The sequence below is a fragment of the Elephas maximus genome, chromosome 2 (assembly GCF_024166365.1).
Source record: "Elephas maximus indicus isolate mEleMax1 chromosome 2, mEleMax1 primary haplotype, whole genome shotgun sequence".
Taxonomy (NCBI): domain Eukaryota; kingdom Metazoa; phylum Chordata; class Mammalia; order Proboscidea; family Elephantidae; genus Elephas; species Elephas maximus.
In genome coordinates, this window is record NC_064820.1 from 162,600,539 (window position 1) to 162,625,811 (window position 25,273).

General features: G+C 38.1%; 1 protein-coding gene across 1 annotated transcript; it reads left to right on the forward strand.

Annotated features, from left to right (window-relative positions):
- The first annotated feature begins 14,314 nt into the window (after positions 1-14,314).
- Positions 14,315-24,676, forward strand: MARCOL (MARCO like). Its single transcript, XM_049868789.1, has 5 exons — positions 14,315-14,363; positions 21,445-21,777; positions 21,886-22,258; positions 22,364-22,586; positions 24,506-24,676. Exons 1-5 carry the CDS (start codon positions 14,315-14,317, stop codon positions 24,674-24,676), a joined length of 1,149 nt encoding a protein of 382 aa, XP_049724746.1.
- The last annotated feature ends 597 nt before the right edge of the window (positions 24,677-25,273 follow it).

Here is a 25,273-nt window from a genome sequence, read left to right on the forward strand (position 1 = left end):
TGACTCTCTAAGCTATGGGGAAGCAGGGTTTATACGTGATATGGACAGCAAGATGGCAGCTGTGCAGTCTTACTGGGGAGGGAAAATTCTAGAAGGCAGACAGGAACAGGAGGTGACATGGTTTTATGTCAGATCTCTTGCTTTGGTATAGTGTCCGGATGATGATTTTCCTTCTGATTCATTCCACCTGTTGCTGCATCCTCTTTTGAGGTCAATTAATGGTCACAGCTGGCCCTTCTGTGCACGTGCGGTGGGGTGGGGTGGGGTGGGTTGGGGTGGGGTGGGGTGGGGTGGGGGGGCAAATCTGGTTTGGGCTAGTTTAAGGACTAATGGAAATTTACTGGCATTCGTGTACCAAGTTACGCCATTGGGACCTCAGTACAATTTTGGCGTAGCTGAAGCATCTGGGCTAGTTGTTTGTGTAGCTTTCTACAGCGTACCATAGAGAATATTATAGTTCTCTATGTGTGGTAAGTTGGTGTCTTAGTCATCTAGAGGTGATATAACAGAAATACCACAAGTGGGTGGTTTTAACAAACAAAAAATTATTTTCTCACGGTTTAGGAGGCCAGAAGTCTGAAATCAAGGCAACAGCTCTAGGGGAAGGCTTTCTGTCTTTCTTGGCTCTGGGGGAAAATTTTTGTCTCTTTTCAGTTTTGGGTTTTTTTGTTTGTTTGTTTGTTTGTTTGTTTCTGCTTCTGTTCCTCGGTTTCTTAGCAATCTTCCTGTAACATGGCATCTATCATCCCCCGTCTGTATTTCCTTGTTTCTGTGCCTAATCTGCTCTTTTAATAACTCAAAAGCGATTGCTTTAAAACACACCTTACACTCTTATGACTTCATTAATATAATAAATAAGATTACATCCACAAATATAGGGGCTAAGATTTACAACACATATTTTGGGGGGACACAACTCAATCCATAAGAGTGAAAAAACTTGAAAGTTGATATGTTGTGTATACTTAGAAATTTAGAAATGCTTTAGACAAACTATGTGTCCTCAAAGAGTCTATAGAATATTTGGAAAGACAAATATATACCAACTAGCTAAAATATAGTTTGATATACTCCCATTTAAACAAATGCTAATGAGTTAATTGTTCCATTTATTAATTCTACAAAAAATTATTAAGTGCCCAGCAGATGCCATTCTAAGTATTGTTGTTTTTGTTAGGTGTGGTCATGTTGGTTCCAACTAGTAGCGACCCTATCTATGTACCACAGAACGAAGTACTGCCCAGTACTATGTCATGCTCACAGTCGTTGCTATGCTTGAGCCCATTGTTGCAGCCACTGTGTCAATCCATCTTACTGAGGGTCCTCCTCTTTTCCACTGACCCTGTACTTTACCAAGAATGATGTCCTTCTCCAGGGACTGATCCCTCCTGACAACATGTCCAAAGTATGTAAGATGTAGTCTTGCTTCTAAGGAGCATTCTGGTTGTGCTTCTTCCAAGACAATTTTGTTCATTCTTTTGGCAGTTCATGGCCTATTCAATATTCTTTGCCAACATCACATTTCAAAGGCATCAATTCCTCTTTGGCCTCCATTATTCATTGTCCAGCTTTCGCATGCATATGATGCAAATGAAAGTACCATGGCTTTAGTCAGGCACATTTCAGTCTTCAAAGTGACATCTTTGCTGTTCAACACTTTAAAGATGTCCTTTGCAGCAGATTTGCCCAACGCAATGCATCTTTTGATTTCTTAACTGCTTGATTGTGGATCCAAGTAAAATGAAACCCTTGCCAACTTCAAACTTTTCTCTGTTTATCATGATGTGGCTTGTTGGTCCAGTTGTAAGGGTTTTTGTTTTCTTTATGTTGAGGTGTAATCCATACGGAAGACTGGGGTCTTTGATCTTCATCAGTAGGTGCTTCAAGTCCTCTTCACTTTCAGCAAGCAAAGTTGTGTCATCTGCATAACTCGGGTTGTTAATGATTCTTCCTCCAATCTTGATGCCTCATTCTTCTTCATATAGTCCAGCTTCTCAGGTTATTTGCTTAGCATACAGATTGAATAGGTATGGTGAAAGGGTACAACCCTGAGGCACACCTCTCCTGACTTTAAACCATGAAGTATCCCCTTGTTCTGTCCGAACAACTGCCTCTTGACCTACATACAGTTTCCTCCTGAGCACAATTAAGTATTCTAGAATTCCCATTCTTCACAATGTTGTCCATAATTTGTTATGATCCACACAGTCGAATGCCTTTGCATAGTCAATAAAACACAGGTAAACATCCTTCTGGTATTCTCTGCTTTCAGCCAAAATCCATCTGACATCAGCAATGATATCCCTGGTTATATGTCCTCTTCTGAATCTGGCCTGAATTCTGGCAGTTCCCTGTCGATGTACTGCTTCAGCCACTTTTGAATGACCTTCAGCAAAATTTTACTTGCATATAACATTAATGATATTGTTCAATAATTTCTGCATTTGGGTTGGATCACCTTTCTTGGGAATAGGCATAAATATGGATCTCTTCCAGTCAGTTGGCCAGGTAGCTGCTTCCAAATTTCTTGGCATAGATGAGTGAGCACTTCCAGGGCTGCATCCACTTGTTGAAATATCTCAATTGATACTCTGTCAATTCCTGGAGCCTTGTTTTTCTCCAATGCCTTCAGAGCAGCTTGGACTTCTTCCTTCACTACCATTAGTTCCTGATCCTATGCTACCTCTTGAAATGATTGAACATTGACCAATTCTTTTTGGTATAATGACTATGTGTTTTCCTTTTACCTTATTTTGATGGTGATTGGAATGTGAAAGTTGGAAACAAAGAAGAAGGTTTGGTAGTTGGAAAATATGGCCTTGGTGATAGAAATGATGCCGGAGATCGCATGATACAATTTTGCACGAGCAACAACTTCTTCATCGCAAATACCTTTGTTCACCAACGTAGACCTGGCCAGATGGAATACACAGGAATGAAATCAACTACATCTGTGGGAGGAGATGATGGAAAAGCTCAAAGTCATCAGTCAGAACAAGACCAGGGACCAACTGCAGAATAGACCATCAATTGCTCATGTGCAAGTTCAAGTTGAAACTGAAGGAAATTAGAATAAGTCCATGAGAGCCAAAGTATGACCTTGAGTATATCCCACCTGAATTTAGAGACCATCTCAAGAATAGATTTAATGCATTGAACACTGATGACTGAAGACCAGATGAGTTGTAGAATGACATCAAAGACTTCATACATGAAGAAAGCAAGAGGTCATTAAAAAGACAAGAAACAAAGAAAAGACCAAAATGGATGTCAGAAGAGACTCTGAAACTTGCTCTTGAACATCAAGCAGCTAAAGCAAAAGGAAGAAATGATGAAGTAAAAGAGGTGAACAGAAGATTTCAAAGGCTGATTGTAGAAGACAAAGTTACATATTATAATGATATGTTCGAAGAGCTGGAGTTAGAAAACCAAGAGGGAAGAACACGCTTGGCATTTCTGAAGCTGAAAGAACTGAACTAAAAATTCAAGCCTTGAGTTGCAATAGTGAAAGATTCTATGGGGAAAATATTAAACTATGCAGGAAGCATTCTAAGCACAGAGCAAGTGAAAACAAGTTTCCTATTTAATGGAATATAATGCTTTACTAGCTGGAAAAGACAAAATATTTTAAATATATATATTTATTAATATAATTGTAATGAAAATGAAATAGAGAAATGTGCTGGAGAAAACTGGATGCAGGTTGGAAGGACAAGTTATTTGAAATTGTTTTCTTTGAATTGAATCTAAAAGGTTGAGAAGAACTCAGACTTATGGAAACATGGATAAAGGGTATACCGAGCAAAGAAAGCAACAACAGACAAAACAAAAATATGTTTACTGAGATGGGATTAAGATTGGTATGTTCAAGTGAGTGAAAGGAGCCAATTCATAAAAATCTTTGGAAGCCAAGTTAAAGAGTTTAGATTTTATCCGAAGAATTATTGGAAACAAAGCCTTGCTGGATGAAAGTAAAGAGGACTTGAAGCACTTACTGATGAAGATCAAGGACTGCAGCCTTCACTAGGGATTATACCTTGACATAAAGCAAACAAAAAGCTTCACAACTGAACCAATAAGCAACATCATGATAAATGAAGAAAATATTTAATTTGTCAAGGATTTCATTTTACCTGGTTCCAAAATCAATACCCATGGAAGCAGCAGTCAAGAAATCAAATGATGTGATACATTGAAATAATACATTAAGAGAATACTTCATAGGAGGGATGGCACTTAGACTAGTCCATGACATATGAGAAATCTGCCAGAAACACACAAACACTTTGTGAAAAATCATACACTTGAGAAGGCTATTTGCAAAACCACAGATTAGTAAGCGAAAAAGTAAAATCAGAACTCAGACAAGGCACTTCAATATCACATATTTTCACACGTTGCACTGCTTCAAAAGCAGAGATCACCACAAATGACAAACATGCCAGGTGTAGCATAGGGATTTTTTTTTTTTTTAGCCCAAACACTGCTTACAATTTTATTTTCTGTTAGATGCCAACACTTGACAATTGGAACAGTTTGCATAAAAGGAAACTAGACTTTTAGAAACTCTGAAAAATGAGCAGATCTGGTTAAACAGTTCCCAAATGCGTCGGCCCCCTTTAGACAGGCTATTCACGAGTGCTACAGAATTGGCTTAAAGCTTTCACATTATCTCCCGGTGCCTGGTAGCATATGAAGTCCAGTTCCCTGCATCGAGGCATAACAGTTTTAAGTATCTTGTTGAATACTCTTGATTTTGGAAAATTCATAATGTAAGGAAACAATTCACTTCATTAATGCAGAGCAAATTTCTTTAGAGTAAGTCAATATGTGCCTTGTAACTTCCACTAAATGCCAATACTTCTCTCTGGTCTAAAACCATGCACACATGCAACCCTCCGCCCCCTACAAACACACACCTCTTAATCATCTTTTTATCTCACACACACACAGTGCACAAACACAAATTGTGCTTACCTTTTAACATCACTTTTCCTTTAATAGCTTTTAGGCTTATCTTCTCTCGATAGAATATCACCATCTGCCTCAGCAAGCTTGATTTAAAATTCCTTCTTCAGCAGTATCAGCCCACACTGGTGGTGAAATTGTAAATTTAAATGAAAAAATAACACAAACTAGTTAATATTCATTAAGCGTTTTCTATGTGTTAGACATTTTTCTAGGGACTTTACATATATTAACCCATTAAATCTTCACAACAACCCAATGAGACAGGTATTATTATGATATTAGTCTAACATAAGGGAAATCTGAAGTGCAGAAACTTGTGCAAGTTCACCAAGTTGTAAGGAGCAGAGCCAGAATTCAAATTCAAGCAAACTGTCCCTCAATGTAGAAATCTTATAAATATTCTTATCATGGACCCTGCTCAACAAGTTAGTGTTGAAATTTCTGAGGCATCAATTAAAATAAAAGGAAATAAAAATACTTGAGTATTTACGTTATAATGATTAAACCTGCAGTGCTAATTATAAAGTACTCAAGAACTCCCCATGAGACACTAGACTGTGATATTCCTCTAGGATAGGTAACATCTCATAAAGATGAATGATAGTCTGTTAACTTCTTTGAGCTCCAATAAAGCAGGTAGTATTTCAGAGTAATTTAAAGTTTAGAATATGGGCTGCCATAATTTCAGTCTGACATGGGCTTCTGCTTCCTCCTTGGGCGAACGAAGATAATAACAGTTATATAATAGATTCTTATTAAGAATTGAATGAGGTAATTCATGTAAAGCACTTGATGCAGTGTCTGGCCCTGGGTGTTTAATTAATATCATCTATTTTAATATAAAAACCAAAAACCAAATCACCTGCCATCAAGGCAATTCAGACTCATATCGACCCTATAGGACAGAGTAGAACTGCCCCACAGGGTTTTCAAGCAGTAGCTGGTGGATTCGAACTGCCAACTGGTTAGCAGCCAGGCTCTTAACCACTGCACCACCAGGGCTCCAAGCATTTTAATATAAGTTACCATAAATGAGTAAAGATGTTACTTTGAGGACTAAGGTGGGCCTGACCCAAACCATGGTATTTTCAATTGCCACATACACATGCCAAAACTAGACAATGGGTAAGGAAGGCCGAAGAAGAATGACACCTTTGAATTATGGTCTTCGCAAAGAATATTGACTATATCATGGCCTTCCGGAAGAATGAACAAATCTGTCTTAGAAGAAGTACAGCCAGAATGATCCTTAGAAGCTAGGATGGCTGGACTTCGTTTCATGTACTTTGGACATGTTATCAGGAGGGACCGGTCCCTGGAGAAGGACATCATGCTTGGTAAAGTAGAGGATCAGCAAAAGAGAGGAAGACCCTCAACCAGATGGATTGACATAGTGGCTGCAACGATGAGCTGAAGCACAGCAACCAATTGTGAGAATGGCTCAGGATTGGACAGTGTTTTTTTCTGTTACAAATACGGTCATTATGACTCAAAGGCATCTAACAACTATAAATTCTAAGTAAAATTTTGTGAAAAGGTCAATGAATCAGGAAGCATAGAGGCAAAGGTGATATGGAAGCCAAGAAGTTTTACGTACTTGAACAATGTGTTTTCCTCGTTATGAACACTGAGCTCCAACATAGCCTGAGCTCACAATTTCAGGGACTCTGAGTATTCTCATAAAAGAGTCTGGAAAACAGCCTCAAGTATGTGATGCGTCAAATGGCCACATTGTTGTTAGGTGCCCTCACGTCACTTCTGACTCACAACCCACCCAGTGCCGTTGAGTCAATTCTGACTCATAGCGACCTTATAGGACAGAGCTGACTCATAGCAACCCTATATACTACAGAATGAAACACCGCTCTGTCCTGTGCCATCCTTACAATCATTGTTATGCTTGAGCCCACTGTAGCAGCCACTGTGTCAATTCTTCTTGTTGAAAGTCTTTCTCTTTTTGGCTGACTCTCTACTTTACCCAGCATGATGTCCTTCTCCAGGGCCTGATCCCTCCTGATACATGTCCAAGTTATTTGAGATAAGTCTCACCATCCTTGCTTCTAATGAACATTTTGGCTGCACTTTTTCCAATACAGATTTGCTTGTTCTTCTGGCAGTCTATGGTATATTCAATATTCTCTGCCAACACCAGAATTCAAACGCATCAGTTCTTCTTTAGTCTTTGTTATTCATCATCCAGCTTCCACCTGCATATGTGGCGAGTAGAAACACCATGCTTTCGGTCAGGTGCACCTTAGTCCTTAAAGTGACATCTTTGCTTTTTAACAGTTTAAAAAGGTCTTTTGCATCAGATTTGACCGAGGCAATGTGTACTTTGATTTCTTGACTGCTGCTTCCATGGGCATTGATTGTGGATCCAAGTAAAACGAAATCCTTGACAGCTTCAATATTTTCTCCATTTATCATGAAGTTGCTCACTGGCCCACTTGTAAAAATTTTTGTCTTCTTTTTGTTGAAGTGTAATCCATACTGAAGGCTATACTGTTTGATCTTCATCAATAAGTGCTTCAAGTCCTCTTCACTTTCAGCAAGCAAGGTTTTGTCATCTGCATATTGCAGGCTGTTAATGAGTCTTCCTCCAACAGTAAAGCCATGTTTTTCTTCATATAGTCCAGCTTCTAAGATTATTTACTCAGCATACCGATTGAGTAAGTATGGTGAGTGGATACAAGCCTGATGCACACCTTTCATGACTTGTTCTGTTTGAATGACTGCCTTTCAGTCTATGCATAGGTTCCTCTTGAGCAAAACTGAGTGTTCCGGAATTCCCATTCTTCACAATTGTATCCATAATTTATTATGATTCACAAGGCCAAATGCCTTTGCATCGTCACTAAAACACAGGCAAACACCTTTCTGGTATTCTCTGCTTTTGCCCAAGATCCATCTGATATCGGCAATGACACCCTTGGTTCTATGTCCTGGCAATGACACCCTTGGTTCTATGTCCTCTTCTGAATCTGTCTTGAATTTTATGGCAGTTCCATGTCAATGTACAGCTGCAAATGCTTCTGAATGATTTTCAGCAAAATTTTACTTGTGCATGATATTATTGATATTGTTCAATAATTTCTGCATTCTGTTGGATCACCTTTCTTTGGATAGGCACAAATATGGATCTCTTCCAGTCAGTTGGCCAGGTGCCTGCCTTTCAAATTTCTTGGCATAGATAAGCGAGCTCTTCCAGAGCTGCATCTGTTTGTTGAAACATCTCAACTGGTATTCTGTGAATTCCTGGAGCTTGTTTTTTGCCAATTCCTTCAGTGCAGCTTGGACTTCTTGCTTCAGTGGCTTCGGTTTTTGATCATATTCTACCTGCCAAAATGTCTAAACATCAACCAATTCTTTTTGGTAAAATGACTGTGTATTCCTTCCATCTTCTTTTAATGGTTCCTGGGTAGTTGAATATTTTCCCTGCTGAATCTTTAAAAATTGCAACTCGACGCTTGAATTATTTCTTCAGTTATTTCAGCTTAAGAAATGCTGAGAGTATTCTTCCCTTTTGGTTTTCTAATTCCAGGTCTTTGCATATTTCACTATAATATTTTGCTTTATCTTCTGGAGTTGCCCTTGGAAATCTATTCTACTCTTCTACTTTATCATTTCTTCCTTTTGCTTTAACTACTTTACATTCAAGAGCAAGTTTCAGACTCTCTTCTGACATTTATTTTGGTCTTTTCTTTTTTTCCTGTCTTTTTAATAACCTTTTGCTTTCTTAATGTATGATGTCCTTGATGCCATTCCACAACTCGTCTGGTCTTCCATTATTAGTGTTTGATGTGTCAAATCTATTCTTGAGATGATCTCTAAATTCAGTTGGGATAAACTCATGGTCGTATGTTGGCCCTTACAGACTTGCTCTAACTTTCATCAGCTTCAACTTGAACTTGCATATGAGCACTTGGTCTGCTTCGCAGTCAGCCCCTGGCCTTGTTCTGACCGATGGCATTGAGGTTCTCCATTGTCTCTCTCCATAGATGTAGTGGATTTGATTTCTGTGTGTTCCATTTGACAAGGTTCGTGTGTATACTCACTGTTCTCATTGTTGAAAACAGGATTTGCAATGAAGAAGTTGTTGGTCTTGCAAAATTGTATCATGAGATCTCTGACTTTGTTTCTATCAAGAAGTCCACACTTTCCAAGTACCAATTCTTCATTTCCAACTTTCACATTCCAATCACCAGTAATTATCGGTGCATCTTGATTGCATATTTGATCAATTTTAAACTGCAGAAGTTGGTAAAAATCTTCAATTTCATCATTTTTGGCATTTGTGGTTGTGTGCAAATTTGAAAAACTGTTGTAGTAATTGATCTTGCTCATAGGTATATGGATATTACCTTGTCACTGACAGCTTTGTTCTTCAGGATAGATCTTGAAATATTCTTTTTGACTATGCATGCAATGCCATTCCTCTTCATTTTGTCTTTCCAGACATAGTAGATTGTGTTATTGTCTGATTCAAAATGGCCAATACCAGTCCATTTCAGCTCACTAATGCCTAGGATATTGATGTTTATGCATTCCATTTCATTTTTGTTGATTTCCAGTTTTCCTAGATTCATACTTCATACATTCCACATTCCTGTTATTAATGGACGTTTGTAGCTGTTTCTTCTCATTTTGAGCCATGCAACATCAGCAAATAAATGTTCTGAAAGCTTAACTCCCTCTGCCTCATTAAGGTTGACTCTATTTTGAGGAGGCAGCTCTTCCCCGGTCATATTTTGAGTGGCTTCCAACCTGAGGAGCTCTTCCTCTGGCACTATATCAGACAATGTTCCTCTCCTATTCATAAGGTTTTCACAGGCTAATTTTTCCAGAAGTAGGCCACCAGGTCCTTCTTCCTATTCTTTCTTAGTCTGGAAGCTCTGCTGAAACCTGTCCCCCATGAGTGACCCTATTTGAATTGGCAGTGGCGTAGTTTCCAGTATCACAACAACAAGCCAGCCACCACAGTTTGACAAATTGACAGATGCCAGGGGAGTCAGGAGTAGGCTTCCTTAAGTAGATTTATGCAAATATCAGGTAAACCATGTGAACATGGTTATTTAATGACTCTTCTTCAGTTTCCTCATCAAATATTTAGGCTGCTATTAGAGGATTGTTTTAAGAATTAAATGAGATAATGCATAAGAAGTAACTCAAGAAATGGTAACTATTGTAATTTTCATGGGGTCTTAGTTCAATCTGAAAAATTAATCATTGTCTTGTCAAAAATATTATAATGGTTATCTATTGCTACATACCAAATTACCCCAAATGTAGGGGGTCTACCCTTGTTTGCCCACTATTCTTTATTTTGCACAGGGTTCAGAGGAAATGGCTTGTCTCTGTTCCATATTGTGTTGGTTTGGGAAGCTGGATTGGGGTCCAACATCTCTTCAGCCACATGTCTGATGCTTCAGAGGGGTGACTACATTTCTCTCTCTTTTTTTTCCCTCTCTCTCCATAGTCTCTCATCCAACAGGGGCTGTTTTTGCTATGTGACATTTTCTCTAGAAGTGTCAGTGACTTTTCCCATGAAGACTGACTTCCAAGAGTGAAAGTGGAAGCTGCCAGGACTCGTAAGGCACATTGTCATGTCCACTGTATTCTGTTGGTCAAAGTCCTAATACTAGCTCAGAATCAAGGAGAAATGGGCTTTTCTTATATAGGAGAGGAACAACTTACATGATGAATGATGGAAGGGACTATTTTTGGTGATCTTTCCAAACAATATAGAAGTCTCTTGGTGGCAGACACACTTCACTACTAACCAAAAAATAGGTGGTTTTAATCTACCCAGAGGCACCTGAGACAAAAGTCCTGGCAATCTACTTATGAAAAATCATGACCATTGAAAACCCTGGGTCACCATGAATCAGAAGCAACTCTGTAGCAACTTTTGTTTCTTTGTTTTGTTTTTTACAAACAACATATTGGAAATATAATCCTCCCTTCAAAATAAAGTTGTGTGACTAATTATGAGTGGATATTGTATGAAGGGTGATTGGAAGGAAGTTTTGAGAAATAAGTTACAGGGACCCTGGACCTGAATGACTAAAAATTCTAAATCTGAGGATCAGCATGGGACCAGATTGTGTAACTTGTTTTCTCTTAAGTGAGAAGAGAGGGCTAAGCATAGTCCACTGTCATTCTTAAAGTGGTGGTTAAGCCGTTTTCTTTGGGGATGAGAAAGATCATATTACCGATTTCACACCTAGACTTTGCAAACAAAAAGATTTCCAGACGATGAAAGTCTCAGCAATAAAGAAGTCAATAAAAGCCTATTACAACCAATGTAGCCTGTGACTATTATAATTATAGTGTTTTCTTTTAATGTTCTCTAGTCACTGCATGTGTGTTCACCTAACATAAAGGGTCCTGAGGTGATGTTTAAAAAGTTCCCAAATGCTGACATGAGGACAACAACCATAGTTTACCTTAACAGTACATTTTAGTGTGTGTCAGACATATGCATCATCTCAACAAATGATTATGAAGCTGAATGTATTTGTGTTTCAGTTTTTATTGAATCTTTGCATGCTGAGTGAAGACATTGCATTTCAGAGAAAGACAGTAACCCAAGATACTATATCAAGCATCTGCCCTGCTCTAGGAACAGTGCTCTGAAGTGGATGTTTCCATTTGGGGTGAAGATTGGGTAAAATGATCAAATAATTGCGTCAAGTGAGTAATGGCAAAACCCCATAAGCTAAGTAGTGGTTCTCTAGTGGACCACTTGTAACTGTTTATTAACATGACGTTTATATAACAAGACTTGGTAACTGAATGACAATAGTAGCAACATTGACACTGATTTTAAGAGGCATTGTTTCTCCCATGAAATATGAGTTATATTTCAAATTCCAGGCCAAATATTCAATGTGTCTGGCTGGACTCAGTTAAACTTATTTCAACTATATCTGAATAGACTAATAAATGCTTTGTAGCTTATGTTTTCTATCTTTTACTGTTCTCAACCCTTATATACCACCTGGGATCCAAAGAAGTGTTTTTTACAAGTGTTTTTTCCCTTGGGAGGAATGGAAAATTAAACACAGTGGCTAAAGTATTCAGAAGGAGAAAGCTACTAGGAAGTTCACAGTTCCCTTCCCTTCAGGATCTGCACAACAAAGAATTGTTGAGATTAAATTAGATGACCTGACAGGATGCTATGAGACATGCTACATTCAGAGCCAAAATCACTAAACTAGAGGTCTGAACTTATTCCACCAAACCAGAAAAAACACATAACAACATTTGACCCCTTCAGCAGTATATCAGTAGCATGATTTTAGAAATAACATGAGAGAGAGAGAGAGAAAGGGAGAGATGCTGAACAATTTGCCCAAGATTACATAGCTGAAAAAGAGGTGAGACAGACCTCCTGTCTTCTGACTCCATTGCCTTTAGAATCAGAATAGAATAATAGCCTTGGTCTAGAAATCTCACTCCTAGAAATATGAGATACTCTGTCCTTTTCTCAAATATGAACACGTAGTTAGCATTTCCTCGGCCTGCTTCAAGACAGAATTGTGACCTTATTTCCAAGGGTGAGTAAAGATAAAAATAAGAAGACAATTCTAAAGTTGGTTAAATTTTCTTTACTAAAAGAGAAATAAAATGTTCCAGTTAGGGAAACCGCAGTATTAAAAAAAATTAGTCAAAAGACCATCTGGAGTGGTTTGAAAAATAGGTACATATAGAAAGAGTTACCAAACTGAATATGATCAACAGTACCTTCAACTAATCCTTTAATGAAGTCTCAGAGACCTCAGAACTTAAGCTTCATGAGATTTTGTCTTTTACTCTATAGTGTTCTGACATGTTGTTGATAAATGCATGGTATGAAGCAAATAAAAAAATGTCAATTAAAGGATCTTGGTGTTGTATATATGAATTTTTTTTTTAAGTTTTTAGCTTGTCTGTCTTTTGAAAAATTTTATACAATTTGGGGGATAATTATGTAGTTTTTAAAAAACACATATATATGGGCATAATCCAAGGCCTCTGCTTCCCTAAATCTCTTCTGACAAGTATATGAATCACAGTCAGTACAGAAGGTAATTATGTGGGAAACAAATAGCTGCCTTCTTACTACCTAGAAAAACTCAAACCATGTCCCTTCTGTGCCATAAAACTTCTGGCTTGGTTTAAAAAAAAAAAATTATCATTTTCAAAAATAGTCCTTCTAAATAAGCTAAAGGGAAAATAAAATACAACCCAGAACCATGAGTTATGAAGATCTTAGAGTTGGAATGTATAGTAAGGATCACTGACTAGTCAAACTCCCTTCCCTTAGTTGAAATTTTCTTTTGATTTCCTAAGTGTTTAACCTGTACTTTCATATATTGATCCTGGGTTATGTATCTGGAATTACACAGATCAAGGACTATCTTTCGCCTTGCTACAAATATCCTTCAGATGATTAAGGCAATGACCATATTCCTCCTAAATCTATCCTCTTTCAAGCTTTTATGTCATACTCTGAACAGCTATCTTTGTGCTGTATGGTCTCCAGACCTCATAATGTCAACCTCATGTTCTTTTGGCTGTGTTCCATTTTATTTGTGTTTCTGTTAAATAGGGCAGCCACTTTTGAACACAATATTCCAATGTTATACTTTATTGAGTTTATGGTTATATAAAACTACCAAGGTGATTTTCACTTGAAATTCTGCTGTCCATAGTAGCTTGAAGCAACAGAACCAACAGTGCAATGTTATTCCTCAGATGTGAGATGTATTGTCTCATGTTACCTCATAAAACACTTTGCCTGTCATCATCATTCCGTACTGAATGCATTCATCACTTATTAATGACCAATACTCAATGCATTTATACTTACTTTCAGAATATAATTTGGGGTAAATAATTGACACATAATTCATTTGAGGAAAAAAGCCTTGACCATTTCTCTCTGGACATATGGACTTGGAGGGTCATTGACAGTACTGACAGAGATAGGTCAACTCTTGAAAAGAAAGAAAGCAAGAACTCTGAATTTACCACTTTCCCATATGAATTTCACCTTGCCCCTATAGCCCAGGGGAAGATATTTGATAGAAACACTTTTAAGTTTAGATATTTATGAGAGTTGGGGTGTGAAGCTAATTTTAAAAATGACAATCCATTCAAGAAGTGACAACTTCCAGTTTGTGAAATTTCACCTGTAATTTTTTTTTTTTTTGAAGACAATGACAGTGTTTGGCAATTTGGGTGGAGAAGTTTTCAAATATATAACATGGTGGTGATCAGCCTGGTTTAGTTGGAGAATACCTACTGAAGAGTTGTCATTAACTCAACCCAACAACAAAATCTGAACCAACAGACTACCATGGAGGCTTTTATTCTCTTTTCCTTCATGTTCCTGGCTATGTTCTCAGGTAAGAAAGTCATATTCAGTGATTTTCCTTTCAAATATCCAAGTGTAGTATTAGAAATGTTAAGTGATTTAGCAATGCTTAGATAATTTAAAAACTAGAAATCTCCATCAGATGCTGCAACAGTAGATAGTTTCAGAAAACATTAATAGAGACCTGGAGTCATAAAAATAGTAATGTATTCAGACAACAGTAAATGGCTTGGTGTTGCTGATGAGAAACAGGGACAAGGGAATGAAATAGAGAAGATATTAAGCTGGAAAGATAAATTAAGTCTTAAAGGATTATGATATTTTTAAAGTTCATGTTCCATATGGAATATGGCTTTGTGGGATGAACATGGACTATGTGGTCAGTTAGAAATGGGTTCAAATCCAGGCACTTCCACTTTAGATTTATGTAACTTATTTGAACATCAGTTTTCTCATTCATAAAATGGAAATAATTTCACTTTTCTATTGTGTTGTTATAGGAATCATTGTGAATAATAACATTAGCTACTACCACTTGAGTTCTTTTTAGGTGCCTGCCGATCAACCTAATAGTCTTTAATCCTCACCTCAATACAGTTAGGTTGTCTCTTTTCAGATATGTAACTTTTTAGCTCAGGGATATAAACTTCTCAAAAGAGTAAATAATACAGAAATACTTTTATCAAGATAGTAGATTATAATAAATAAAACAGACTAGAATCTATACCAAATAATGACCTCCTACTTGAACAAACTTCCTCATACATATTGAAAACAAATAATGAAAGTAAAGCGCCTAGGACCTTTTGTTGCCTATAGTTGGGACAAAAGAAGTAACAGTTCTCGTCTCATTGAAAGTGATGCAGAATCATTTCAGATTGTTGCACAGAGGGGTGACTAGATCCATCCATTTAAGAAATATCAGTCTCATAGAAATATTAAAAATGGATTAGATGTGAAGCTACTGAAGTAATAAAATAAGTACAGATTACTAAGAGGTGGAGCGGGAGGTGGGAGGAGGAAAGCATGTATATATCTCACAGAAACAAACAAACATACCAAACCAAAAAACCAAACCCAGTGCCGTCGAGTCAATTCCGACTCATAGCGACCCAATAGGACAGAATAGAACTGCCACACAGAGTTTCCAAGGAGCACCTGGTGGATTCGAACTGCCAACCTTTTGGTTAGCAGCTGTAGTACTTAACTACTATGCCACTAGATGTTACCTCTTATTAAAGCATATGTTTCAGGAAGCCAGGTACCACATTCCTGTTGTGTACCTACTGTGCCTTGCTTGTTGGTATGTGCTGCAGAGTCGCTTTTCAATTTATAATGACCCCATGTAACAGAGTATAACTGCCCTATAAGGTTTTCTAGACTGTAATATTTTCAGGAGCAGATCACCAGGTCTTTCTCCTACAGAGCCTGTGGGTAGATTTGAACTGCCAACCTTTCCGTTAGCAGCCGATCTCTTAACCATTGCATCCCCAGGGCTGGTTAAACCTAAGAGATATTCAGCAGATATTTGTTGAAGGAAAAAGGTATATCAACACTAGATATAGTGATTATATGGATTTGGACGGTGAAGAACAGAGAGGAATCAGGAATGCCTATTACAATATAAAGCCATGCCAAGCACATATTTAGAGTTTGTAAATTCAAAAGTGGAAAATACAAAAAAAAGAAAAAAATTATTTTCCAAACTTTTTAACTGAAAAAACAGTTAAACCGTATTCTGATATCTTATTTATTCTTTTATCCCAAAATTCTACCCTGTTTTTTATCCTACAAATGTAATTATCCATGTAAGAAATGATGCATTATCAGTATTTTCAGTATTGTTTACAATAGCAAAAGGTGGAAATGAATTAGCAACCCATTACTAAAACCCTGGATGAATAAATTATAGTAAACCCGTAAAATGGGATAGTATACAACCATTAGGAATGAAAATGAAAGTGCTGTACATGTACTGATATACAAGAAGCTTCTCTATACTGTCAAGGGAAAAAACAAAGGGTAGACCTATGTGTTGTGTGGGAAAACATAGTCATGTATATTTGTAGATGCACAAATATCTCTGAAGTTCCAAGATATCTCTGGAAAAATACACAAAAATCTGGTAAATTTTGTTGTGTCTAGAAGGAAAAATGAGAGGGTTGGGAAAATACAGGAAGAGAAAATTATCGTACACAATTTACCCCTTTTTGTACCTTTAGGATTTGGTACCATTTGTGTGTGTCATCTATTCAGAAACTAAAAATAAAAAAAATTCACAACTAAGCTCTTTTACTTTTTTTTAATCCTTATCTCTATTTTATTTCCATTTAAAATTAGTGGCTTCTAATGAACAGTATTTAGTTCCCAGAACACAAACAGCCCAGGCATATACTCACCTCTCTACTTCAAATAATTGTTTTTTCTTATGTGTTTTTATGGCTACATCCTATTATTCTTATATCACTTCCTCCTTGATTTAGCAGTATATAGTCTAGTTTACTTCTCACATTATAGCACTGATCATACTACAGTAAAACCATTGAAAGCTGGAATCTGTGAAATGCAGAAACCTGTCAGAGAAGAAAAACTCGAATATTTTCCACTAGTAGTGACAAGAAAGTGGTAAGACTTCACCCTGTCAAAGGTGGAAAACCTGAGACCTGGAAAAACAAGGCAGTCACATGGAGTTCTGGCTCTCATAGATTTCATTGTATTATAATTTCCTATTTGTTAATGCTACTACTAGATTCTCATGAGCTTCATGAGGTAAGGGATAGAGTCATAAATGTCTTGTTGACAGCATCCATACCTCTTTCTACTAAAAAAACAAAAAACTTCTTGTTGTTGAGTCGATTCTGACTCACAGCAACCCTATAAGACAGAGCAGAACTGCCCTATTTATTGGGCTTCCAAGGAACAGCTGGTGAATTTGAACTGCTGACCTTTTGGTTAGCAACAAAACACTTAACCACCAAGCCACCAGGGCCTGCTGACCTTTTTTTGGTTAGCAGATGTAGCTCTTAAACACTACACCACCAGGGTTCCCAATTCTTACTATAGTTCTGGCATTAAGGGACCCTTTAAATTTTTTTTTCAAATGAATAAATTGCTGACTTATACTGACAAATGCCACTCCATGCTATTGCAGTTTAGAATACAAGGTTGCTACTGCTAAACTTCTGTGTCTGGAAGAGGGTCTAAACCTCCAGCAGTATAGTGAACAATATTGTTGTTGCTAGGTGCCTTCAAGTCAGTTTCGACTCATAGCAACTCCATGTACAACAGAAAGAAACACTGCCCTGTCCTGTGCCATCCTCACAATCATTATGCTTGAGCCAATAGTGAACCATAGAATTCTCAAGTAGATAACAATTGATGATGCATTTTATTATATATAAATTGCCTTAAAGGTACAAGGAATGTACACATGTAGAAATACAAAGCAAGGTAATTGCCACTGCAACTAAAAACATTAGGTATAGACTTGGAATCAATGTTGAAATGATTTAACGTTGTGTAAATAAAGAAAAAAAAATTCCCAAAGAAACAAACCCAGAAAAAGAAAAAGTCACAGGCCTGAATTAAGCCTTTGAGAAAATCCTAAATTTACTTGGTGAAGGAAGAAAGAGGAATCATCAAAAGTGAAAGAAGAGGCCAAAACAAGAGTTGAAAACAGACATCTATACCACACAAAGGTCAAGAAGCATAAGACTCAATGAAATATCATATTATTTAACAACTATAAAACATTTCAATTTACTTATTCATTGTTTTCTAGACCTCCCTAATTTTGGAATAGAATCTTAAGAAACTTAAAAGAGATACATATATCTTTACTAGATGATTGGTGGGCTTCAAAATAAAATTTGAGAAGCAGAGAGATTAGATGAGTTATAAAACAGTAGATTTTAAGAAAAATTCATGCGATATCTACCATCCCCTGGGATATTCCATCATAAAATGAAGAAGTAAAATAACCACTAAAGACAGCATGTCTGATTCTGGTGCTTTTATTGGAAATGATGGACATACAGCTATATGAAAAAAAAAAAAAAGAAAGAAAGAAAAAACAATTATGTTCCAAAAAAGAAGGAAAGCCTCTTGTTATGGATTGCATTATGTGCCAAAATATGTGTGTTGTAAATTCTAATCTCTATGCCTGTGGTTATAATTCCATTTGAGAAGGGTTATCTTTGTTATGTTAATGAGGCAAGGTTAGTGTAGGGTGTGTCTTAAGTCAATCTCTTTGGAGATATAAAGTAGGTTAAACAAGCAAGCTAAATAAGTAAGCACAAGAAGTAGAGATAGGGGAAGAAAGATGCCAAGTCACATGAAGGTCACTCAGGAGCAGAAGCTCAAAGAGACAAAGGATCTTCCCGCAGAGCTGACAGAGGGAGAGCCTTTCCCTAGAGTCTGCACCTTGAATTCAAACTTCTAGACTCCTAAACCATGAGAAAACACACTTGTTTGTTAAAACCACCCTCTTGTGGTATTTCTGCTATAGCGGCACTAGATAACTGAGACAGAATTGGGGACCAGAAGAGTGGGATGTTGCTCTAACAGATACCTAAAATGTGCAAGTAGTTTTGGAGTTGGGCAATGAGTGGAGGCTGGAAGAGCTTCAAGGTGCCTAACAGTAAAAGCCTAGATGATCTTGAAGAGCCTGCTGGTAGAATTATGGATGTCAAAGGCAATTCTGGTGAGGGCTTAGAGCGAAATGAGGAGAGCTATAGAGAAGGTCTCTGCCATCTTAGAGAATGTATATGGCACCAGCAACAGAATGTAACTAGAAATGTGGACATTAAATATGCTTCTGGTGAGGCTTTAAAAGAAAGTGAGGAACATGTGTTTGAACAATGGAGGAAGGGTGATGCTTTTTATGTACCAACAAAGAACTTGCCTGAATTATGTTCAAATATTTGTTGGAAGGTGAAACTTGTAAGCAATAAACTTGAATATCTATCTAGCTGAGGAGATTTCTAAGCAAGATCTTAAATGTGCTGTGTGATTTCTCCTAGCTGCTTATAGTTAAATGTAAAAAGAAAGAGGCGGACTTTAAAAATTAACATCACAAAATAAAATAAAACCTAAATATCTGGAAAATTCTGTTGTACCAACTAAGGATGTGTGTGCAAGAATTTTCAGCAACAGCATGGCTTCACAATCTTTTATTAAAGAGATAAACCTGTGATTGATGGATCTCACCAACTACCACAGCAGAAAACCCAACAGCTTAGACTGAAGGGGACAGAGAACAAAAAGAAAGAACACTGTCAGCCTCATGGAATTTTACAGACAGAAAACAGGCCAAGGGAGCTATATGTGTTGTCCTCTAAGAAAAGAAAAAGACCATCTCTGGAGCAACGTGGAGATCAGTAGAACTCTTGGGAAAAGCATGGGAAGCAGAGCACCCTCAGTCTCAAAGGGTGGAGCCACAGCCTCTGGAGTCTCAAAGAATAAAGCCCTGGCCTCCGAGGTTTCAGAGAGTCACATCTTTAACTCCTCAGTTCTGAAACATGAAGCTGCCATTCAATCTGGTCAAAAGGTTGGGGGTCCTGCCCAAAGCTGAGGGGTCAGGGGTGCCATGACCAAGGGGTCAAAGAACAGGACCTACCAGTGCCAAGAGGATAAGGCCCACACTCAGTTGGACTAGGAGAATGGGGCTGCCCAAAGCTGAGGGAGCAGATTTGCTATCCCAGTAGGTCTGGCAGGCAGAGCTGAAAACCAGGGCCAAGGCCATTCAGAATCCAGAGGCCATGGCCAATACCCAGAGTCTGGAGGGTGGGGCTATTGCCCAGATGATCTCCTCCACCCTGCCATGACAATAATAATAACAAAAGGTTTAATTTCAAGCTGTGAGAAGTAATATAATTTGTTCTCCTGGGTTTTGGACTTGTTTGGTGCCTGTTATGCCTTCTTTTCCTCCAATTTCTCCCATTTGTAATGGAAATACCTATGCTGTGACTGATCTACTATTGTACTTTGGAAACAGATAACTTATAGTCTAGATTTCACAAGTTCACAGCTAAAGAAGAATTTTGCCCCAGGATGAAATACTTTAGGCGTATATTTCATTTAGAAGATTCAGATGAAATTTTGGACTTGGGTTGATTTAAGACTTTGGGATGATATGATGGGCCGGATGTGTTTTGCACATGGGAAGGATATGAATTTTTAGAGCCAAAGGATGGAATATTATGGATTGAAGTGTGTCCCTTCAAAATATATGTTGTAAATCCTAACATCTATGCCTGTGGTTATAATCCTATTTGGGAATGGGTTGTCTTTGTTATGTTAATGAGGTAGGTGTGTCTTGACTCAATCTCTTTTGAAATATAAAATAGATTAAACAAGCAAGGGCAAGAAGCAGAGATAGGGGAAGAAAGATACCAAGTCACATGAAGAACACCCAAGAGCAGAAGCTCAAAGAGAAGAGGACTTTCCCCTAGAGCTGGCACAAACAGAAAGCCTTCCCCCAGACCTGACATCCTGAATTCAGACTTCTAGACTACTAAACTGTGAGAAAATAAACTGTTTGTTAAAACCACCCTCTTCTGGTATTTCTTTTATAGCAGCACTAGATAACTAAGATACCTCTGTCCTTGGAACAGGAAAAAAAGGAAAGAGGGAGATTGCTGTAGAAATCATATATCAAGATGAAGAGAAAAAATGGCAGGAGGGTACATGCCTGCTAGCCTTTACATCTGGAAAGTTGATAGCATCATCTATAGGGTAAGGTTTGGAAAGTAGAAATTGATTCTATGATGTGGGGAAAGTTTAGCATATACTTTGAGTGGAGTGTGTTTAATTTGTCAGGAAATCATTAAAAGTAATTTTGAGTAGTATGTAGGACCAGTTCAGATAGTTCAGACTCTGTGGGTTAGATATGGTTCAAGTTGGCTTGACCCCCATGATTCTGGAAATCATGCACAATAGTCAAGAAAAGAATGGAGGGTACAAAATATTCACCATGTGGGAAGGTATGGGAAGATCCTATCTTGGTGTTTGGTTAAAATGTCAAAGAAATATCTTTGTGTGAATGCTCTTTACTTTAAATTCCTGAAGTTTAATAAATTTATTTTATTTTTATTCCTGTGGTATCATTCCAGTGTCTTCAACCCAGATTCAGAAAGCAAGCATTTTCAAACTAGAAGATAGCCCAGGACTTTCAGTTATTCTACAGAAAAAAAATGAAGATAACTATCAAGAAGGAAAAAAGGAATCTAACAAACAAGGAGACAGTAACACACAAGGAAAACAAGGGGCATTCAATATGCAAGGAAAACCAGAGTATTCTAAGCAGCCAGATAAATTAGGAAATTCTAATCAGCAAGGGAGGCCAGGAGTTTTCAACCAACGTGGGATTCCAGAAGCTTGGATTCCGCAAGGAAATGCAGGAGAATCTAACCAAAAAGGGAATTCAGAAAAGTCTAATGACCAAGGTATACCAGGATCTTCTAGCCAGCAAGGGAAGCCAGGGTCATCGAGCCAGCAAGAGAAGCCAGGGTCATCAAGCCAGCAAGGGAAGCCAGGGTCATCAAGCCAGCAAGAGAAGTCAGGGTCATCAAGCCAGCAAGGGAAGCCAGGGTCATCAAGCCAGCAAGAGAAACCAGGGTCATTGAGCCAGCAAGAGAAGCCAGGGTCATTGAGCCAGCAAGAGAAGCCAGGGTCATCGAGCCAGCAAGAAAAGCCAGGGTCTTCTAGTCATCAAGGGAATCCAGGGTCATCAAGCCAGCAAGAGAAGCCAGGGTCATCAAGCCAGCAAGAGAAGCCAGGGTCATCAAACCAGCAAGAGAAGCCAGGGTCATCAAGCCAGCAAGGGAAGCCAGGGTCTTCTAGTCAGCAAGGGAATCCAGGGTTATCAAGCCAGCAAGAGAAGCCAGGGTCATCAAGCCAGCAAGGGAAGCCAGGGTCATCGAGCCAGCAAGAGAAGCCAGGGTCTCCTAGTCTGCTAGGGAAGCCAGGGTCATTAAGCCAGCAAGAGAAGCCAGGGTCATCGAGCCAGCAAGAGAAGCCAGGGTCTTCTAGTCAGCAAGGGAAGCCAGAGTCTTGTAGTCAGCAAGGGAAGCTAGGGTCTTCTAGTCAGCAAGGGAATCCAGGGTTATCAAGCCAGCAAGAGAAGCCAGGGTCATCAAGCCAGCAAGGGAAGCCAGGGTCATCAAGCCAGCAAGGGAAATCGAGGTCTCTTTGTAATCCAGAAGAAAGGAAAAATATAGGCACCTCTTTGAATGGCAATATAATGGAGACTCAGGTTAGTGTTAGTATCTTTACTTTTCCCCCTTAGTCAATTACCTCAGCCATTCTATTTCCCAGGACTTGAAGTGGTTAGCAGAACACACTAATGACAAACACTTTGCAATGACAGTGATCCACCAAAGTGAGAACTTTGGAGCTGATTATTTCTGCACACAACGCTCATGATCATCAACGAGTGCCATGTCCTTCCATTTCATCTCACATTGCCCTCTATTGTTGGCCACTCAAGCCCTTCTACCTCTACTGGGCTAGTGTGGACCCCCTTCAACTGACTCTACCCCTCACAAGGTTTAACTTTCATACCAGTTTCTATCCCATTCATTACCTTCAAACCACTGAAATAATATTTCTAACTCACAAATCTGACATTTCCACTCCATTCTCAAAATTCTACAGAGTGCCTACAGTACCTAGTGGATAAAATCTAAACTCTAAGCTGAGCATTCAGGTTTCTTCATAATTGGGCCCCTGTTTTGCCACCCAGCTTCATATCATGTCACTGTTGCTCACGTACTATCCTCATCATACAGAGTTTTTTAATTTTCCACTAATGTATTCTTAATACATTTTATATTACTAATGATCTCCCTTGTCAAGAAATTTGCTGTATTGCATATTGATTGATTGTCTATTCAACTAGGTTATGAACTTTTTGGACAAAAAGAGCCGTTTCTTTTCAAACCTTTATCTGCGGGGCCTAGGAAGAGCTAGGCATATAATAGGTTCTTTTGAACTATATGTTAGATGAATGAATGAGTGCCTCATACTTTGGCCCCACCATTGCAAAGACATGCACATCCATCTGGTCAACACCCCTCCTGTGCTTTCTATATTTACCAGCCTTTCTCAACAATCAGCCTCCTAATCACTTTTAACAATGACTCTGGAAACTCCATTTAGTTCTCACATTCAACACAGTTTAGTGGAACATTTCTTCTTCCTCATCATCTTAATGGACAATTTATTTTTTATAACAATTTGTCATTTCACGGAGCCCTTTCAGATGAAAGCTGTTGCTTCTGCTTGGATAGCATCTCTTGGGTGCTTAATGTAGCATAAAGACATTCCTGCCATGCAGACACTAATGCAGCTACCAGCAGGTCTCTTGAGTTATTAAGTGTCACTTAAACATTCTCAGTTTTATATATTTTTTTCTAAAAAGGGGGTAGTAATCCTGTCCATTTCGCAGTGTGTGTGTGAATGGAAATAGTTGATAAGTATGCAAAAGTTTGTAAACTCTAAACAATGGAAGATTTTGACTTTTTTTTTTTTTTCATTCTATACCATCTTGGCTCAGAGGATCCTAAGTGGACAGTTTTTAACTGTCCCCCCATTCTTATCCGCTACTCAGAGCTACTAAAGTTCATAGGCTTCTGTCTTTTATTAAAATCAGTGCAGACGAAATGTCCTCGGGTGCTACTTAACTGAATTCTGCGTCTTGCCTCTTACATCATTTTTGTTTCATAGGCACAACCAGTGAAGAAGGGGGTCAATAAATTATGGCCATGACTGTTTTGTACTTGTCAGTATGACTTTTTCATATTGTTTCCCCAGGGAGAGGAAGTCTTGTCTCCAAAGAATTAAAGTGGAGGCAATCTAATATCTTGTGAGATTATGGGCTTTGGTGGAAGATAATTCAGGGTTTGAATCCCAGGTTAGATGCTTAATCCATGTATGGTCTCAGACATGTTACTTGAATGTACTGAGCTTCTATGCCCTCATCTATAAAACAGAGCAAAATATACTCTCTCTACTGTACTATTATATGGGTTAAATTAAATACATGGTATCAATAAAATGATTGATTCAGTACAAGGCTTAATTAATAATAACAGTGTGACAAATGTTTTATTATAATATCAGAATTAAAATGATTTCTCTATGCTTACCTAATGGTCTTTCACATTATTACAGACTGACAGCACCAACAGCAAGAACCCAACTGGAAATACAAAATGCCAGTCTACCTACAAACCAGTTTGTGGTTCTGACGGCAAAACCTATGGAAACCTCCGTGTTTTTAATGAAGCAAAGAGGAAGGGCACTTGGGACTTTTGCAATTGTTGTTACTATGATGATTCATAGGAAATACAAAAATATTTATCTCCATGCCTTTGTAGGTCTGTCTTAATAGGAGCTTGGTTGTTGTTTATCCAAAGGAAACATGATAATATACATAATGCTTTAATGGTAAACGGGGTCAATTTCTGTGAGAACGCGGGCAGTCAGCTTATTAAGTAGTACAAAATTTACTCCTAAGTCACTCATTTGTTAAATAGTTATTAAACACTTACTCTGCACAAGAAATTGATGTAAGCACTGAAAGTAAAGCGGTAAGTAGAAGAGTTGCAAATTCTTGCTTTCATAGAACTTCCATTCCAGTGGTGGATGATAAAAAAATAAAATAAATCATAGAAACAGAGGACCGTGAAGTCAGGGATTACTAACTGTTAACACTGAAATTATGTTTTAACTTTAAATAATAATATTAAGAGCTAGATTTGGTGAGCTATCCAAACTTTTTCATTACAGTCTGAAATTTAGGAATTATATACCTCTTGGTTTCTGTGGTAGTGCAGTGGTTAAGGTTTACAGCCACTAACCAAAAAAGGTCAGCTGTTAGAATCCACCAGCCAATCCTTGGAAACCCTCTAGGGCACTTCTACTCTGCCCTACGTGGTA

What these genes read in the sequence shown, in the direction of transcription:
- MARCOL (XM_049868789.1), top strand. Translation starts at nt 14,315, where the DNA reads ATGGAGGCTTTTATTCTCTTTTCCTTCATGTTCCTGGCTATGTTCTCA. An exon ending in AAGCCAGGGTCATCGAGCCA is followed by an intron (nt 22,259 to 22,363) that starts GCAAGAGAAGCC and finishes AGGGTCTTCTAG; the next exon opens with TCAGCAAGGGAAGCCAGAGT. An exon ending in GCAATATAATGGAGACTCAG is followed by an intron (nt 22,587 to 24,505) that starts GTTAGTGTTAGT and finishes ACATTATTACAG; the next exon opens with ACTGACAGCACCAACAGCAA.